General features: G+C 36.7%; 1 protein-coding gene across 3 annotated transcripts in view; it reads left to right on the forward strand.

Moving 5' to 3' along the window:
* BNC2 (basonuclin zinc finger protein 2) overlaps positions 1-20786 on the forward strand; it is a 431708-nt gene that overhangs the window by 387433 nt on the left and 23489 nt on the right. For all 3 annotated transcript variants that reach the window (XM_087926592.1, XM_087926593.1, XM_026718392.2), the window contains one exon: positions 15427-17393. In XM_087926592.1, the coding sequence (XP_087782718.1) occupies positions 15427-17393 (1967 nt within the window). The remainder of the gene's footprint in view (positions 1-15426; positions 17394-20786) is intronic.

Consider the following 20786-nt stretch of genomic DNA (forward strand, 5'->3'; position numbering starts at 1 on the left):
ATTAAAACATTAAAAACAACAAAGACCTGGCAGCAAGTCAAACTCCTAATGTGCAATTACTCAATCTTATCCAAGCATTTGTGGGAAAAGCCAGGTCTTTAAAGCTTTGAAGAAGGCTAAGAGAGTAGGAGACTGCTGTTCTTCAGGGGGGCAGAGTTCCTCAACGCAGGGAGCTACCACAGAAAAGGCTAGCTTCCTAGTTCCCATCAGATGGCAGTATTTCGGGGAAGGACCTATGTAGGACTTTGCTATATAGCCAGGGGTGGGGTTTGGGCGAAGCGTGTGCTCACTGAACCAGTTGTTACACCGGTTGTCCAACCCCTGTATATAGGACTTTAAAGGTCAATTGCATCTGGAACGAAAGTGGAAGCCATTGGGTCTCTTGCAACAAAGGTATTACGTGGGCAAACCTAGAGGATCCCAATACTGTGCATGTTGCTGTCAGGGTTCCAAGTAATACCTCCATAGCAAACAAAACTCCGAGGCAGATAGATTTCTCAAAGAATAGTTTTATTGGATATATCATATTGGCACAGTTTTGATGAAAACCGAGTCGGAAGGTCCCTGTGGTTTTCACCTAATTAAAAATGAAAGTTTTCCCCTTCCTCAAACAATCAGTCACATGGTCCAATTAGGGTACCATCTGGTTGCTTCACTCCTCCTCTATCCAGACACCTATGGAAATGACCTTGGTTCTCAGGGGAAAGTATTTTGCTTTGGCTACAAACCCTCAGCTATCTCTATTTTCCCCTCCCTATCCCTCAGCTCCAGTGTGGTAACACTGAAGCTTTAAAATGGCTTGAACCTATTGAGTGACCCTCAAGAGGATCCTCATGTAGAATGTGTTGCAGTATTCCAAACAGGATATGACCAAGGCATGAATGATCGTGAATAAGGCCTCCAGTTCAGATAAGGGCACAATTGGAGAACTAGAATGCAAAGGCCACATTAGTCACAGCTCAAGGCAGTGGTCCATTTGTTGGTCCAGAAAGTCAGCACTGATGCCCACCCTCCAGCACATGATAAAAATAAACAGAGAAAATTAAAATTAGATTAAAATATCTGATATAAAGTAAAGCAATGCATGTTTATTGTTTGATGTCAGATTTGAAACGTACACAGGCAAATCAGTCAGCTCCCCTATGCGCCTCATATTACGGCCATGGCATCAGATTGGTCTTCAGCAATTGGACAAAATACATCAGCTGACATAGATTCACTTGGCCTTGAACACAACAGCAAGTCAGCCAACATTTGTAGGAATCCATAGTTATGATTCATTATTCCTTGAATTCTTACATCTTTGGTAGTAATATTTTAATGTTTGAAATGTTAATGCTAACTTAATTGTGGTTTTATTGTTGGAAGCTGCACTGTACCGTGGTGGGGGCAGGGTGGGGTATAAATCTAAATAAATAAGTGATTAAAATTCATACTGCTGCATCTTTTGGCAAGCAACCATAAAAATGGGCTTAAAAAAGGGAGAGAAAGCTACCGTGAAAAAAAAGGGCGGGGGGAGATATGGCGATAAGAAGAAAGTATTTGTTTAGAAAAATATTCATTTCCAGAAGGTATCTAAACAAATATAGTTCTGGAATTCAGCCCAGGCATCGTGAACTGAAAATTCCTACACTGAACTATGGTGAGCCCCTCTTCAATCTATTAAAATATGATAGAGGTAGCTGCAACAAATTAATAATAACTTTATGGTTATAATGTCTGTCTGTTTCTCTCTCTCTCTCTCTCTTTTGTCTGTATTGCTTCTACCAAATCCTATCTATCTGCCTCTCAGCAGAGAAATTAAAATATGATGTATGATTCTTAAGGCAGGACATTTCAATTTGTGTTTGTTTATTTTGTTTCATGAAGGTTCAAATCAAGCAAACAAGCACCACTCTTGTAATTTTCCTTTATTAAAAATAAAGAAAAAAGAAAGGAGGAGAAAGATGGGCAGGGAGTCAGAAACAATATTCAAGTGATGATACCCAGTAATTTGTTCATTCTTCTGTCAGTGTAATTTACAAGACAGCAACAGATAAACATGGCTACACAAGATTCATTTACGGTGACACAATGGCAGATACACAGAGCAGAACCCTGCCCGTGAGATAAAGTGGACTGAGTGACTTATGCAGTAATTAGGGGATAATTGTCATTAACCTCACAAACAGTAGTTTACCCATATTGTTTAAAAGGCTCCAGGATGCATAATGACAAGGTAATCTGTCAAAGCGCTAGGGGGAAATATTAATAAGATTTGTGCAGGCCTGGATAGAAAATATGCAGAAAGCGGCCACATTAAGCTAATTGGTGGATGAATATACACTTGTAAAAGTGCTTCTAATGGCACGTTTGCTGCTCTCCAAATGACTACTGTTAATGTGGAGAAGTGGGCTGCCGACAAAGTCAGGACTTCAGGGACAAGAGGGTATTAAGTCATCCAGGCACGGTTGTTATTATCTAGCATGCCACAACGTATTTCTTCCTCCATTTTCTTTCGCATTCCAAGGTCTGTAATACCTCAATGCATGATTCATACCGTGTTAATACGTCCCTAATCTCTGCTTTTGTTTGTGTGTGATTTTTGTAACCTGCTCCCTTTCTTCTGCATCATGCTTTTGTCCCAAGCATGAAGATATTGAGCTCCTGAAGAGCTCATTGAGCTCCTGTGTGTGTGTGTGTGTGTTTGTGTGTGTGTGTGTGCATTTTTACATTTTTTTAAAAAGATTCAGTGACAAGTTATGCCAGCAAACTTCTGAAAGGCAGCAGTCAAGGATTGTATTCTTCTGCTGCCCCTACACAAGGTTGGCAACAGTGAGCCACTTGTTGTGTCTTGTATTGTCTCTAGAGTGGTATTCAGCCAGTTCTGGAGAACCAGTAGCGGAAATTTCAAGTAGTTTGGAGAACCAGCAAATACCACCTCTGGTTGGCCCTGCGCCCATCTATTCTCTGCCTCCCAAGTCCCAGCTGATCGGCTGGGTCTTCTTTTGTTGCCCTGCACAGAAAAAATGGAGGTTAGTGGGATGGAGGTTAATGGAATGGAGGTTAGAGGGAATGGGGATGATGCAGTATCCTTCCCCTGGAGTGGGGCGGAAATAGAGATTTTGGAAATGGGGACTTCACAGTAGTCTTCCCCTGCCATGCCCACCAAGCCATGCCACACCTACTATGCCCACCAAGCCATGCCCTCAGAACCGGTAGTAAAAATGTTTGAATACCACCACTGATTGTCTCCCAGATCCTGTTTATTGGAACTATCTTACTCCTGTGGAAGAGTTCAAGTTATGTAGTCTGTTGAAACCTTGCCAATAATAATAGCTGTGTCCCAGTCTCCATATTATCCAGACTGATAATAGCAGTGCCCCAGTCTCTATATTACCCAGACTGAGGACATTGAGTTTGAACTGCGAATGCATATGTCCCCAATTGGCTTCTCTAAAAATCTTTCTAAATAGGCAAGCCATGAACAAAGCTCCCATTCTTGTTTTCAGAATTTAGTATTATGACTATGCAGATACTATAAAATAGCCATTCAGCCCTCACTAATGAACGAAGAGTAGCCTGCCATTCCCACAAATAAAAATTTCCTATTATTGACTGAATAACTCCCAAATAGTATGGACTCCCTCTCAGGCAATGCCCTAGCTCAGCATCTCCCGGGCCTTATTTCCATGGAGAACCTCCAACAGGTCTTCTCAGCCTCTAAACAGCAGCTCTTATCATGCCTGTTCAGAATACCATTGTTTAAACCAAGGGTCCCCAAACTAGGCAACTTTAAGACTTGTGGACTTCAACTCCCAGAATTCCTCAGCCAGCTATGCTGCTGAGGAATTCTGGGAGTTGAAGTCCACAAGTCTTAAAGTTGCCTAGTTTGGAGACCTTTGGTTTGAACTGCTACCACAATTGTTGTGGACCAACTTTGGAAACGGATCAACTGGGCAGAAGGAGAAATGTCTTTGGGCGGTAAGGATGATTGATTGTATGGTTGATAATTTTTGAGTTTGGTAAATAAGATAAAGAGTGGGTTTTCAGAAAACTGAAGAAAATAGAAAAAAAATAGGATGATTCTTTTTGAAGATGGAGGTTTGACTGGCTGTGTTTAAATGAAGCAAGATCCATTTGATTTGGAAAATAAATATTATGTACCTTTCCATAGAAAAACCCTGTAACAGACTTGTTGCTTTAAAAAAAGAGTATGATGTATCGATAGAAATAATGGAGTCCCTTGGGATCCATACTGCAGAGTATTCCATAACAAAGAAAATCTTTCACAAAAAGCCAACCAAGTGTGTTTTTAAAAATTGAGCAGAATATTTTAAACTTCTCTTTTTGAATCCTTATAAAGTTACGTAAGCTACAGTAGTGAATCCTGGTTTGACAATGCAAATTGTGTGAATTAGGATTATTTTTAATGAATTCTCACCGGGAAATGTGTGTGTTTCCTTGTAAACTAATTTGCTCTATTAATGAGTTTTCCCTCTCCAACTAAGTGAGAAACTGCCTGTGTGTGCCACTATACTATTTCTGGAAAGCTAAATGCTTAATCAAAAAGAAAGTATTCTATATATCTACGGAATGTAGTTTGTGTGCTGATCTATTATGCAATGCTTAGACATTTACTTACTTCATTACATAGGAAGTTTCTGCAATTACTTTGTAGTGCAAATTCAGGGTGGAACCTAACACTATAACTGAGTTTTCAAGATTTGCTCCATTTTCCATATCAATTTGGTCTGCAATCACTATATCATCTGAACTCTTGATAGAATCAGCATCTTATTGAAAAGTAATCAGTTGAGGAAAAAATAATTTGAATTCACCTGTAGAACTCAATTCTATTTTTTAATAATTGTATTCTTATTAAATTTAAGCAGTGAATGAAGATTTTCAGGCAGATCGTTAGAAGAGGATGATTTAGATTTTTTTTTAAAAAATGTATTAATCTAAGAACAAGATCTTTTATTTATTTATTTGTATCCTGACTTTATAAGTTTATTTTTTAAAGAATTCAGGTTAGCAAGCATTATTAATCTAAGAACAAGATCTAAGAAAACAAGAATATAAGAATAAGAGAAACTTTTGTACTGGGATAAACAAAAGGAAGAATTTGGCCTGTTATGTTTTGCAAAAAGGATTATATTTTTCCTAAATCGAATCAAAAGGAACCGTTCGAATAGATCCCCAAAATCTCTTTTTGGGGGTGGTGGTGTGCCTGTCAATGTTTTTATTGCAACAATTTTCCGTATTTTTTACAGTATATCAAGATGGAGTTTCTGTTTTTGTCATTATGAATGGAACAGTTACATTATTTTTACTTCTTTCAGTTCCTTCACTAAATAATAACAGTAAAAATATATTGGAACCATAACTGAATTTTTCTATATCCATACTATTAATCTCTCTTTCTGACTTTATAAACTCTCAAAGGACCATCATACTTACATAAAGATGTCCAGTGCTTTTCTGCACTTCCAACGTTTGTATGTATTCTCCTCAGAAGTTTTAGTACCATCTATGAATAATTTCAAAGCAATTTCCGGGATTTTTGCTGTTACTTATCATAATGTGGAGTTCTTCCAAAATATAGGCCGTTGTGTCAGGTATGTGTCTTAACTCTGATTTCCATATAGAGATGTTGATCCCACTCCAGCGATTTCTTGTTAGATCCTTACAGGACCTTGAAGATTCCAACGTGAGATTTTCAAAAGCCGTTAATGGTGTTATTGTACAGATTATATTTTTTAACAAAGAGACTCATTTCATTCATTTGTAACCAATTCAGTTTAGGCCAATTCCTGCTTTAAAAATTATTCTTTCTTGATTATTTATTAAATAGTTTCTTGATCTAAATGTCAACTCATAAAACATTCCTCTGCCTGTTTTAGTAGTTGCCATACAAAAAAAGGGGGGAGGAAGGAAATCTGGAAGAGTAGCACAGCAAAGCGAAAGTACATTCCAACTCTTATCTTTAAAAGATTGTAACTAAAATACCAAAGTTGTTGCCCATGAATATATTTAATTGGAGAACCTGAATGATGACGCCCAGCCTGTGAACATGCTCAATTGGAGAATCTGGTTTATGAGACACCCAGGAGGGAGGGAGGAAACAGGGTCCCAGGTGACTGTAAATTACATATGCCAGAGTTGGCTTCATACAGGGCAGTGCCAATATGTCACCTCTGATATATCCTTGGAAGTTTTTTTTTTAAAGAAACTTTATTCAGTTTTTCACATTAAAAACAAAAATCTCTTTTTAGTGGACAACATATTTCCGGGTCATCATCTTTACATACAAATATGATAGCAATTATACATTGATATATGCATATTTAATTCTATTATTGCCTTTTCCATTCCAAATTTTCAGTAAGGAGATAAACAAACACATTAACTCTGGCCTCTTTCATTAATCTCAATCAATTTTGTTTCATTTCAATTATTTCAAATATAATCCTTTGGTATTTGTTTTTAAACATAAAGATAAACAATATGTGTTTGCCTAATAATAATAAAGTTTAATTCTAAGTTCTTTCATTAATCTCAATCTAAACATCTTTTTATTTCATTTCAGTTATTTCAAATATAATCCTTAATATTTATTTTAAAAATAAAAATAAACAATATATATTTGCCTAATAGTAGTAATAATGAAGTTACCAATGTCTCTCCTTGCTTTTAATAATCTATATTAAACTTATTAATTTAGCTGGTTCTTTAGTCTGTCATATTCCCTTTCCATTACACATTTTTTTGTGAATTCTAAATTAATACAAATTTTAACACACCCACACAAAAAGAAAAAAGAACAAATATAAGTTTCCCCTCTTTTACTATTTTGAGTGTAACACCTTAATGATTAGAATATACTTTTATTCCCTCATCTTAATTCCCAATAAACCATTAATCATTACATCTTTTCAATTGGATTCCACAGCATACCCCCCCCCCTTTAATAAGAGTTATCAGTTTCTATATTACCCTATTTTCTAAATATTTTTAATTGCAGAAATATTCTTATTACCCCTTGTCACCCTGTGGAATCCCCTTTTTAATTCATCAACCATTATCTCTGAAAAAGCAATTTCTTTTCAACAATTTACTAGTTCTGTGTTTCTTTCTTTCGCATGCCTGTTTCTTACTGCTTCTCCTCCCCCTCTTTTCCCCATATCTTTTCTCATTCCAGTTTGTATCCCTCTTTTTCTTAATATCTTCCTTTTCCCTTTTCTGCTGAGTCTTTCTGCCTTTCTTAACTTCACAGGTATTCCTTCTTTTAGTTGTAAAGAAACAATTTCCTTTCAACATTTTACTATTTCTGTATTTATTTATTTCATATGTCTGTTTCTTGATGCTTCTCCTCCCCCTCTTTTCCCCATATCTTTTCTCATTCCCAATTATATCCCTCTCTTTCTTAACATCTTCCTTTCCCCTTTTCTGCTGAGTCTTTCTGCCTTTCTTAACTTCACAGGTATTCCTTCTTTTAAACTTCCCTCTTGGAAGTTTTTTGAAGTTTGGCTCGAGAATCATGATTTAATTAGAGCGATTTCTGGAAACCTGACACTAAAAAGGGTTCACCATCTCCATACCTTACTAGACAATCCTGCTAAATTGTTTCAGAAACAGCCACAGAAGACAATTTAGTTACAGAGACTCTGGCCCGGTATAGATATCCTGAAATACATAGCTGCCATTAATGGTTCTGGCATGATCAAGATCCATGGTAGATCTAATGGAGAACTAATTTTATGAAACATTGCTTCATCCTAATTGCTGCAACACTTGTTGAAGCCTCAGAAAATCCAAGTGAAATCCTTGACCTACCTTCCTTCCTTCCTTCCTTCCTTCCTTCCTTCCTTCCTTCTCTCCCTCCTTCCTTCCTTCCTCTTTCATTTTCTTTCGTTCTCTTTCTTTATTTTCAAAAAACTAGCATCTTTAGCAGAAAAATAGAATAATAGAATTGGAGGTCTTTTAATCCAACTCCCTGCTTAAGCATGGTACCATTCCAGACAAGTGGCTGTCCAGACTCTTCTTACAAGTCTCCACTGATAGGGCACCCACAATTTCTGAAGGCAAGTTGTTTCACTGGGTTATTGTGTTCACTGTTTGGAACTTTCTCCTTCATTCTAAGTTGTTTAGTTCTAGGTTGTAGGAAATCTAAATATCTGGAAATTAATTGTTGAAATCATGAGTGTCAACTCATTTTATCTTTTAAAAAAATATTTTGAAGAAAGGGCATAGTACTATTTGCAGTGCTGACTGTTATTTTATTTTTACTCATTTGTAGTTCTTTGGTATTTTATCATGTATGTCCATATACAGTAGTCAGCCATCATTTGCTTAGTCCAAGAAACAAAGTTAGGACATATTATGCTGATGATTCATATTATACTAATAATGGTTCTAATTTGGATGAAGATAGTTTTTGCAGAGAGATCAATTACTAACACAATTAGGGCATTGCTAAGAAAATTGGCCTAGCCCTTCAAGAAGAATTAAGGGAATACATTTCCATATTTCCCACTTGGTTAGTATGCTGCTAGTTGGCTTCTGAATGGGGGAAAATACACACAGAAAAGTAAAGTCTGCCTCTTAAAATTTACATAGACTGGCAGTGGCCAAATTATTCTCTTTGTTGTCATGTATTCTGCAACTTTCTTCTCTATGCCAGAACTTCATTTGAACAAGAGAGACACGTTCATTTCACTTTGTGCATTTTCATATAATTTGTTGCAAATGCTTCACCTCATTATACCATAGTCCTTCAGGGCGAAGCATTCTGAATGTTGTAAAGAGAGTAATTATTATAGAGATTTAAGGTGGAGTGGAGCTTATGGAGCAGGAAAGATTCATATCAGAATAAGAATTACTGGAGACCTCTAGAGAAAATTCATATCCTGAAAGTAGTAGTATTAATTGAGGATCTCTTGTACATTGTGCCTTTGGAAATTTTCACAAGACCGGTAGTTTTGTAGTTTGCTAGAAAGATTGTGTATTGAGGGGGTTGTTGAAATAATGAGATTTAAAATCAGACTCCTAGAAATCTGTGATCATTTAATAGCTGCGGTACATTTTTTTTTCTTTGTGTTGTATTCTTTTTTACTTAGATGAGCTAATCTTGTTTACTTTGCTATGTCATCTAGCTTTCATCTCCTTTTTTGGGGTCTTCCTAGATTTTTTTTTTTTTTAATCCTCTGAATCAAACTATGCTGCAGTTTAAATGTTGGCAATCTTTCCTCCTATGTTTGAACTGAAACTCCAGGCTGTTCTAATATGCTTTTCTAATATGCAGTTAAGAGAAATAAAATACATTACATTGAAGGAAAGATGTGCTGAAGGACAAATGGATAGCAATATTATTCCCAAACATGGAAATGCTCTCAGACCAACCAAGATTTGTGGCTGGTCATATCATGAGAGTCACTCTGAAACTTTACTGAAATAACCTACCAGTTGAATAAATACACAAAATCCCAAATTAATTCCTGGTATCTTTTGGAATTTATTTTTCTATGGAACTGAGATGGACCACTTGCCAGATTTAGCATAAAGCAGCCCATCGGTTCTTATTATTTTTTTCTCACTTTCTCCCTGATTGTAAATCCAATCTGGTAAGTTCGATGGCTCTTGAGTATCACTGATATAGAGGTAGTTCTTGATTTACAACCACAATTGAGACCAAAATTTCTGTTCTTAAGTCAGACATTTGTTGAGTGAGTTTGGCCCCATTTTACGATTTTTAGATTTTGCTAATCTATTACACAATGCCTAAACATTTACTTACTTCACTACACGGGAAGTTTCTGCAATTATTTTGTAATGCAAATTCAGCGTGGGACCAAACACCTTAGTTAAGCCTTCAAGTTTTGCTCTATTTTCCATGTCAGTTTGGCCCGCAGTCAGTATATCATCTGATCCCTTGATAGAATCAGCGTTTATGTAGATCCTTATCAGAAAGTGATTGAAGTTGAGAAAAAATAATAATTTGAATACAGCTATAGAACTCAGTTCTATTTTTCTGTAATTGTATTCTTATTAAACTTAAGCAGTGCATGAGGATTTTCAGGCAGGCCATTGAAGAGGACGATTTAGAGGGTTTTTTTAACTTCATTAATCTGAGAACAAGGTATTTTATTTGTTTATTTGCATCCTGCTTTTATTACTTTTATAAATAACCCAAGTCAGAGAGCATTATTAATGTAAGAATAAGAGGTGTACTAGAATAAACAAAAGGAGGAATTTGGCCCATTTTACAACATTTTTCACCACAGTTGTTAAGTGAATCAATGCAGTTGATAAGATAGGAATATGGTTGTTAAATGAATCTGGCTTCCCCACTGATTTTGCTTGGCAAAAGTTGGCAAAAGTTGATCCCAAGACACAGGGACACAGTAACGATCCTAAGTGTGAACCAATTGACAAGTACCTGAATTTTGATCACATGATCATAGGGATGTTACAAAGGTCACAAGTGTGAAAAATGGTCATAAGTCAGTTTTTTTCAGTGCCTTTGTAACTTTGAACTGTCTTTGGATGAACTTTCGTAAGACAAGGACTACTTGCAATTGTCAGTATTTAGTACAGTAATTCTAATCCTTGGAACATCCAACAGTTTAACGCTGTGAACTCATATGCATTGATCAACCCTACCCCTACATCATGGCTGTGAAAATGTGGGATATCAGACTAATTTCAAGCAATATATGATTTTAACTGTCCATAAGGTATCAACATATAATGTTGGCCTACATTAGAAAATAATTTAGCTTAACAGTACCTTCAGGAAGATATAGTGGGGTGACTGTAGATACAATACATAGAAATATCATGTAGCTCTAGCTAGTTCTAAATTTTCGGCATTCTGAAAATTCTGTGAAAGTTAGCTCAGTAGTGGATTATACACTATGCAAAGTTAATTCTGAACAATATATATGTCTGTGTGTGTGTACATGTACGTATGTATGTGTGTGTGTGTATACAATTTACACAGTATATTCTCATTAAATTGCAGTATCCAAAATTGTAATTATATACAAATGATGAAATAAATGCTGTTCAAATGCTTCTTGGAAATTGTCACATAATAATAGGCTACATGGATGTATCCATTCAGCTTTAAGTATCCATGTTGAAAAATCAAATGAGGGGAATTATAGCAGATCTCAAATATTGATATATAATAATTAATATATAGAATATGTAATATATTCTCATTTTAGGGCCATAAAAAAAAAATCCAGGTGTTTTTTTAAGAACAAAAAATAACATGTATTTCTTGGAAATGTGTTTATCTCTTAAAATAAGATATAAATTTGTTCATGTTGTATCAAAAACTTTATTTATGAAGCAGAAGCCCTCAGGAAATCATATCTCCTGTAGTTTCATCCCAGTCCATGGATATTCCCTTTCTAAATTAAAGTGCTGAAAATTACACTGAATCTTGGGTTGAAAGGTCAACATTTCTAACCCTATTTGTATCCTCTCTGATACAAATAGGGGTTATCTTTCATTCTTAGGTGACCTACATGTTAGGACACTTTACGTCCTGACATATCTCATCCTCACCTTCGGGTCAGGTAAAACCAGAAGATATGTGCAGGATGATTAATATGACATTATTTCACTGACCCAATAAGAAATTCATTCTCTCTCTCTCTCTCCTCCCTTCCCTTCCCTTCCTCCCTCTCTCTCATTCTCTCTCTCTTTGTGTGTGTGTGTCTATGCGATGTGTAGGTGTAGCTGGATCTGTTTTTTATTTATGCTGTTATAGAGAAAGAAATAATACATGGGTGAAAGAATCATTTAAAGCTATAAATTGTGAATATGTTAATCTTAGTTGAATTAGAAGTTTCTCTCTAAAATTGGAAGACAGCACACTTCTATTGTGTAGAAATGGAGCAACTAGTGTGTCACGTTAGACAACCGAGAAGCAGAATCATCTGCTGCAGATGTATGGCACACAGATCTTATGGACTTTCTCAGCATGGATGCTTCTTGAATTTCCTGTCTGCACTGTCCCAAGAGGTTTATCTATTCAGTCATGAGTTGACTGAAATAATATAAATTGGAATCTTTTGTAATGAAAAAAGTAAATGTTGATAAAATTTAATGGCATTGGGGAAAGTCATGAGAGAAGCCAAAACGAGTTACACGGAAGACATGATATGAGGCTCAAGCTGAGCATTACAATACCCCAAGGAATCCACAGCTAGTTTGTAACAAACTCCAAAGGGACTCTTGTCTTGGTTCCTTATAACTTTTATCTTAAAATATTCCTATTCCTTCTTATCTAGTTCTAAATTGTAATGCATTACTAATTTTCATTCAGTTAGCATTATGTGAACATTGCTTTGATTATAATACAGCACATATGTACAGTATTATATAAAACATACATGTTCTGACCTAGTTTTCTAGAATGTAATAGGAACAAGAAAAAGGATACAACTGAGGAAACGTACTGAAAAAACTTATTTCATTGAAAAGTGGCAGGTCTAATATTTTTTTTCAACTGATCATTGCTTTTAAAGAGCTGTTGCGTGTTTGATTTGGAGAAATATTAAATAGCAATAGCATGAATTACTTGGTTCTGTTTTTTTAAAAAAAACAATATCTGGTTTAAGTATTTGTTGAGTATCTATTTATTCATCAATATCCTCTTTTAGAGGTATGATCAATTTGTTTTTATACCATTGTGGTTTCTTTGAAGCAAGGGCAGCATTTTAATGTTTCCAGGTAAACCATTAAAATGTAGAATTTGAAGAAAAACTCTGAAATGATGGAAAGTGCAAGCTAAGTGTCCTCTGCACACACACACTTCATAAGGAGCTCCAGGATCTTGAACTATCAATGTTCAGAAGGGGATACTTAAGGCTTTGATCCTATTTATATTTGAACTAAACTGAAATTCGCTGTACCACATCCATAGCAAATGTTCTCCTTCTCCTCCTCCTCCTCTTCTTCTCCTCTCCTCCTCGTCTTCTCTTCTTCTTCTTCTTCTTCCTCCCCCTCCTCTTCTCTTTCTTTTTCTTCTCTTTCTTCCTCCTCCTCCTCACCCTCCTTCTCCTCTTCCTCTTCTTCTTTCTTTCTCTTCCTCTCTTCTTTCTCCTCCTCTCCTCCTCCTCTTTCTTCTTCTTGTCTTCCTCCTCCTCCTCTTCTTCCTTCCTCCTCCTCCCTCCTCCTCCTCCTCCTCCTCCTCCTCCTCCTCCTCCTCCTCCTCCTCCTCCTCCTCCTCCTCCTCCTCTCCCCTCCTCCTCCTCCTCTTCTTCTTCTTCTTCTTCTTCTTCTTCTTCTTCTTCTTCTTCTTCTTCTTCTTCTTCTTCTTCTTCTTCTTCTTCTTCTTCTTCCTTCTCCCCCCCTCCTCCTCTCTTCTTCCTCGTCCTCCTCTCCTTTAAGTTAATGAGATGAGTATCAGAATTATACTTCAAGTGAGAACATAAGTAGGTCAGGCATTTAAATAGAGCTGTGCTGGATTAGACAATCAATCAATTTTCTTTAAGTAACTGTCCAGTTTGGTATCTTTGTAAAGCATACCTACAGGCATAAAGGTACAAGATGCTTCTGAGCATAACATCTCCATTTAGCTCTCCAGGCTAGTAGGAATCACCCGAGTTGCCTTCCTTGAATGTACTTCTACTATATATTGTATAGTACAGATAGTACTCAACTTACAACCACAATGGAGCACAACATTTATGTTGCTAAACAAGACGATTGTTAAGTGAGCTGTGCCATCTTATGGTCATTTTTGCCACATTTTTAAGTGAATCATGCACTTGTTACGTGAATTTGGCTTCTCCTATTGACTTTGCTTGTTGGAAGCCAGCTGGAATAATTACCCTTGGTGATCATATGACCCCAGTACACTTCAACTGTCTTAAGTAAATGCTGGTTGCCAAGTGCCCAAATGTTTATCATGTGACCCTGGGGATGCTGCAACGGACATAAAGTGTGAAAACGGGTCGTAACTCACTTTTTCCAATGCCGTTGTAACTTGGAATGGTCACTAAACGAATGGCTGTAAGTCAAGGATTACCTGTAATGAATTTCATAATTATGGATTGTCGGCTTGGAGGAATGAAACACCCTCTACTGTTTATGTATATATTATCATTGGATAATATTCCACTCACTTGTTTTGTATGGTTTAATAGAGAGTAGCAGTTATGGATATTTCTGCACTTTAGGGAGGGAGGAGTCTACTTAGAGACCAAAACAACAACAAAAAAAGAGGTTGAGCTAGACAGGTACCAACTTATTGACTGCTTCATGCTCAGGAAAAGGGTTTGCCAGCAAAATTCTAAAAGTTGGCAATATGGCTGGCATGAACTTAACTAGAAAAATTGCCGAAGAAACAATATATTTATTATCTAAACAGTCTTTTGCTTTCACACATACATGCTGTTATAGAGGATGGTCTGATATTACAGTGCAGAATTTTTAAGTTCTACCTTGAGGCAAACCTCCTACTTACTAGCAAAAATGAAAGTGTGAAATGCTTTTTAATGTATATTTAACAACAGATAGTCTGGTGATTACTGATGTGTATTCTCCCTGGATTCTTCCTTTGCTATCAAAAGGTAATATTAAAACACATTTTTACACATTTATGACATCCGCAGTGATCAGATGTTTACTTTTAAAAATGCTTGCTACTTTTATTTATTAAAAATGGTGAAAAGTCATCACATTTTCACTCTAACCAAATTTAGTTTACACAAGAACAACAATTCCATGAATCAAAACAGTAACATTTGCCATTTTTAAAAAAAGATGGTTATTATAAAATTAAATTTTAAATCTTCCTTGAGAAGAGGAAAATATCTTAAAAGTTTTCTGTAATATTTTAGGTTGCCTTTTTACATTTCCACCTCAATTATAACGTTTAGCTATATGCTATATTTATTAATTTGCTTAAAAAAACAAACCTTCCGAATTGCATATCAAAGACATAAACTGCATGTCCCTAAATGTATATTTCAAATATTTCCTGGTGTGACACCGTTTAATGAGGGTTGAAGGTACAATCCCTGACATTTTGATTCAATGCGTAGTGAAAGATTACCTTCTCTTATTAATGAATGGTAATTGTATGGTATATAAGCATTTATTGTTCAAAAAATAAAAATAAAGGATCACTTAGTTTAGTTCACAAAAGATATTACTGACAGTAGCTCAGTTCACAAAAACCAGAGGTTTACATTAATGTTTGTTCTGACACAATTAAATCACTGTGTTTCTTTTCCTGCAATTATTATGTTTGCTTGGTAGCAAAGTTTGCTTTCAACAAAGTGTTCACATGTGGTATTCAGAGCTTAGTGTTTGATGAGCAGTCAGAACAGCCCTTTCAATCGAAATCGATAATTATGCAGAATCAATAAGGTTTTTCTTCTTTTGTGTTTGTCTTTGTTGTTTCTTTGATATGGCCTCTAGGATGCTGCAGGCAAAGTGCTGGACCGCTGGGCCATCATGTCCAGGGAAGAAGAGATTATTACCCTTCAGCAGTTTTTGAGGTTTGGAGAAACCAAATCCATTGTGGAGCTGATGGCAATTCAAGAAAAAGAAGGGCAAGCCGTGGCTGTTCCATCTTCAAAGACAGACTCAGACATACGGACTTTTATTGAAAGCAATAATCGAACCAGGAGCCCGAGTCTCCTTGCTCACTTGGAGAACAGCAACCCTTCCAGCATTCATCATTTCGAAAACATCCCAAATAGCCTAGCATTCCTGCTACCATTTCAATACATAAATCCTGTCTCCGCTCCACTACTGGGCTTGCCTCCAAATGGGCTCCTGCTGGAACAGCCAACACTGAGGCTGCGTGAGCCAAACCTTTCAACTCAGAATGAATTTAATGAAAGCAGTGAGTCTGATGTTTCCCCGGCCCCTTTCAAGAACGAGCAAACCTCCAGCAGGAATGCCTTGACCAGCATCACCAACGTAGAGCCCAAAAGCGAGCCAACTTCCGTTTCCCCTGTTCAGACTTCGACCCCTGTCAATGATTTATCCAAACCGGAACATACCAAGAACTCTTTCAGGATTCACAGAATGCGAAGGATGGGCTCAGCCTCCCGGAAAGGAAGAGTCTTTTGCAACGCATGCGGGAAAACTTTTTACGACAAGGGGACCCTGAAAATCCACTACAACGCAGTCCACCTTAAGATCAAACATCGGTGTACGATCGAGGGTTGCAACATGGTATTCAGTTCCCTTAGAAGTCGCAACCGCCACAGTGCTAACCCCAATCCCCGACTTCATATGCCCATGTTAAGAAACAATCGAGACAAGGATCTCATCCGTGCTACATCCGGGGCTGCCACTCCTGTTATAGCAAGTACAAAATCGAATCTAACCTTAACAAGTCCTGGGCGACCTCCAATGGGTTTCACCACTCCCCCATTAGATCCTGTGTTACAAAACCCTCTTCCTAGCCACCTTGTATTTCCCGCTTTAAAGACTGTACAGCCGGTTCCTCCTTTTTACAGAAGTTTACTTACGCCTGGGGAGATGGTGAGTCCTCCCACCTCGTTACCAACTAGTCCATTGATGCCAATAACTGGCACAATGGAACAGTCTTCTCTCCCTTCAGAATCAACGCTGCCCACAGCCATGATGCCCCTCCAAGAGACAAGTGCGGACCTCGCCCCTAAGAAAAAGCCACGAAAGTCAAGCATGCCTGTCAAAATAGAGAAGGAAATCATTGACACAGCCGATGAGTTTGATTATGAAGACGAGGAAGTTAATGATAACAGAAGCATAACCCACGATGGGGGTCATGACAATCATTGCCATTCTCAGGAGGAGATGAGCCCGGGGTTGTCTGTGAAGGACTTCTCCAAAAATGGGCAAAACAGGTGCATTTCAAGGACGGAGCTAAGAAGGACAGATAGCATGACATCAGATGACCAAGAGCACGAGAGGGACTATGAAAATGAGTCTGAATCCTCAGAGCCAAAACTGTGTGAGGAATCCATGGAAGGGGATGAACACATGATCCACGAAAGAAGTAGCAAGTCGATGATGAACCATGAAAGACCGGATGAAAACCACAATGATGCTTCCCACCCCGGGGACATTAAAGTCAAGGAAGAGTTTACAGACCCTACATACGAGATGTTTTACATGAGCCAATACGGACTTTATAATGGAGGCAGTGCCAGCATGGCTGCGCTCCATGAAAGCTTCGCTTCGTCGTTCAGTTATAACAGCCCCCAGAAATTCTCTCCAGAAGGCGATTTGTGCTCGAGTCCAGATCCCAAGATCTGCTACGTGTGCAAGAAGAGTTTCAAGAGTTCCTACAGCGTGAAACTCCATTATAGGAATGTTCACTTAAAGGAGATGCACGTCTGCACAGTGGCTGGGTGCAATGCTGCTTTCCCTTCCCGAAGAAGCAGAGACAGGTCAGTAAATATTGAATTTATTAACTGATTTTTCTGGGGTTGTTTTTTTTTTTTTCCCCGTAAGCCAGAGCCCAGGAAAGGCAAACTTAGGCTTTATGCGGAGTATATTTCAAAGATGGCATATTCCTTTAATATAAGACTAGGTAAGCAACCTGGTAGCTTACTTTTGATTATAATTCCCAATCCGCATATCAGTGGGCAGTGATAGTGGGAGCTGTCATACAAAAATAACTAAAGAATACCATGTTGCCTTTGCTCGAACCAAGAAATCTTTCATTAGCTTTGTTTCTTGTTTTTCTTGATCTCCAGATCTGTATGCAAACACTGAACCATTGCATTATATAATGAAATGGACATGCAAATGCAGTATAATAGGACTGCAGGTTCTTCACTGCTTTTCTGTGTATCTTAATTAACTGTTCTTTCCATTTGTAAACAAAGCTCCCTTTTCTCAGGGCGATTATTTCTCTATTCCATATAGACCAATTCATGCATAGGAGAATGTAAATTTGTTGGATCGATGATGAGACAGTAGACAGAAATGCATACATATTCCTTTGTACGCAGATAGTACTGTTCAATTCATATTTTTTTTCTTTACTCAAGTATTTGAAAGTTGCCATTTCAATTCTGAACAGTGGCATGAAAACTCTTAAAACCTAAGCCAAAACAAGTGGTGACCACTGATGATAGATTTTAGCATTTCATGAGGGTACCTCTGAAGCATCTTATTAATAATCCACATGCATGATAATCATGATGAAATGCAGGCTTGTAGATCTGGACAAACCCCATTAAATGAATGAAAGAAGCAATTTGATGTAGAGACTTTTATTCATACAGGTGTGAATACAGTATTACCCTGCAAGGGTATGTAAATCCCAATTTGTTCAGCTGAGCACTACGTACACATAAACAAAGAGGCACTCAGACATCTTTTTAAAATTAATAAGGACCTTTTCTTCTCCTGAACATTTAGATGATATCACACAACAGTTATGCTACATCAAGTCTGAAATAGTTTAGTTTAAACAGAAGCAGCTGGCTCTAAATAGTTGAGTTCCCTTTTTATTCCAAAAAAGTAAGGTAGATGGAATTTGCCAAAGTGGGTCAGGGGCAGGCTAAAACAGCTTTTCTATACTTATGGGTTTAAGCACACATAAACTTATACGTGCAGCAAATATGCATACATATAAATATAACATTTAAAAACCAATAATGCTGCTCAGAGAATGTTAATTAATACTAGAAGCATAATCAGTTGGCGTTCACACAATACCGGTATGCCACAGAAGAAAAAGAAAAGTGCTTTATAATCTGTTGGACTGCAATCAGTTCCTATGTCTTGCTAAGTGAAATTGTTTTAAATTATTTAGTGGCAACTGATAATAAAAAATGTGTTTCTGATCTTTCCTCCCCACATTTCAGCTGCAGTTTTCTTTTTCACCCACGTTACGCTTTTCAGGGAAGTCCCACACTTCTTACAGTTTAATCCTAGTTTCTTTTAATTAGCTTTGGTTAGTCTGCATGCTGCATGCTGTTTTATCTTGCAAAGCCAGAGGGAGAGAAGGGGAGGAGATAGACTGAACAGGTGGAACTGAAGAATGGCTTGCCACCACCCTCCAGCTTTCAACAGTGGATGAGCAAAAAAAGAGAAATCTTTATTTCATTGGGCAGTTATCTACACGGCACCCTTGACATACATCCCAAAAGAACAGAACTCTTGCCGTGCAGAAATCGGACATCCCTCATTTTAGCTGATTATCTGAACTGTAGCAAACTACATTTACAACTGTCTAATGTTTACAAGTAATAGCAAAATATTAAAAATGACCAGGATCCCCCCCAAAAATGATGAAATGGATTCCTGATTAGACTCTTCCAGTTTTTGAGAAAGTAGTGTATATGTATGTTTTAAAGGGCCAGGAGTTTGCAAAGAATTTTGAAGTAAACATGAAAAACAAGTAATTGTTTAAAAGTTCATCCTTTTAGTATACTAGACCCCTTGTGTGAATTAATTCCAGTTTTTAGGTCCTGATCTGTCTGGTCTTGGAAGTAAATTCCAATAGATTCAGTGAGATCGACTCATTGGCTGTATAAAGGCATAGTTAACACTATGATGTTACTCTCTCTGAAGTCAGGAAGATTATAATATTCTAAAATACAAAATTTTATTTTTCTCTCAGTCACAGTACATAGATTTAGGCAGTTGCTTCCATTCTAACAGATGCTCTGGATTTCTAAAATTATAGTGATAAGTGAACTGCAGACATGTAAACTGTAATGCACTAAGAAGTCAAAAATAATGCTTATTTTTTAAAAAATAATAAATATTTGTAAGATTTTCACAATATAACATTTGATAATATAAATTTCAAAAATCTAATTAGTTTAGCAAAAACACTGGTAGCTTTTGCATACATTTAATAAATAAATCATAACTACACTTTTTTAAATGTATTGTTTCACAGCCTTGATGTTAATCATAACTGTGAGTTAACTGGAACAGAAAAGAAAATACATTGAAGGAAAGTTATTTTGGAACTTAGTGGTGATCTTACACTTGGTTTCAACATAATGAATTCTGAAAATTCTAACCTAAGAATAGATAAATACATTTGAGATTAAGAATTAATGTTTCATTATTAATTCTTCAGTTCAACATTAAACTTGTTGTTGATTCTAAACGATAATGTAGACCTTTGAAATGTTATTTAACTTAATGACCTTTTTTATGAAGTAAGTTTTTTTCTCAACTTTCTGAGAAAATCTTATGACCTTAGTAAACAAACGTAGCCTTGAACCTTCAGTGTATTACTTCGTTACCAGATAATTAGAGGAGTAATAATAGAAAAGGAGTGAACTTAAATCATTTTAATGGGCATTAGTACCCAGTTGAAACCATTCTAGCATATTGTAGCAGAAGTGTGACACTTTTAATGTAATTAGTACAGAAGAATGTCAAATCTAATCATTAAATCTAAGATACTATTTACTGTACCTACCATTAAATCCAACATACCATACTACTACCATTGTGTAGTAGTAATTTGACCTTTTTTCAATGCCTTGAGTACATGACTATATCTATGAAAATGTAATGTAATCTTTCAACAAATAAATCTTATTAGAAAAGAGGACAAAGGATAAGCTTGTGTCCATGCAGAGTTATTCTTTAAGTAACATGCATTAAAAATGAGAAAAAAGAGACTTAAATGTAAAGCACTGATTATACTTTTTGCACTAACGTCTTATTTATTCTTCAAGGTATATGGCCTCTCCTATTCAATATACTTTAACAGCTATGGACCTGAACATTCAGAATGGTGTTTGATAACTTGTTTACCCTCTTGTCCTATGGATAATATGATTTTTATTATGACCCCAAGGGCT

The sequence above is a fragment of the Pseudonaja textilis genome, chromosome 2, assembly GCF_049901715.1.
Source record: "Pseudonaja textilis isolate UNSWEBS1 chromosome 2, rPseTex1.2, whole genome shotgun sequence".
Taxonomy (NCBI): domain Eukaryota; kingdom Metazoa; phylum Chordata; class Lepidosauria; order Squamata; family Elapidae; genus Pseudonaja; species Pseudonaja textilis.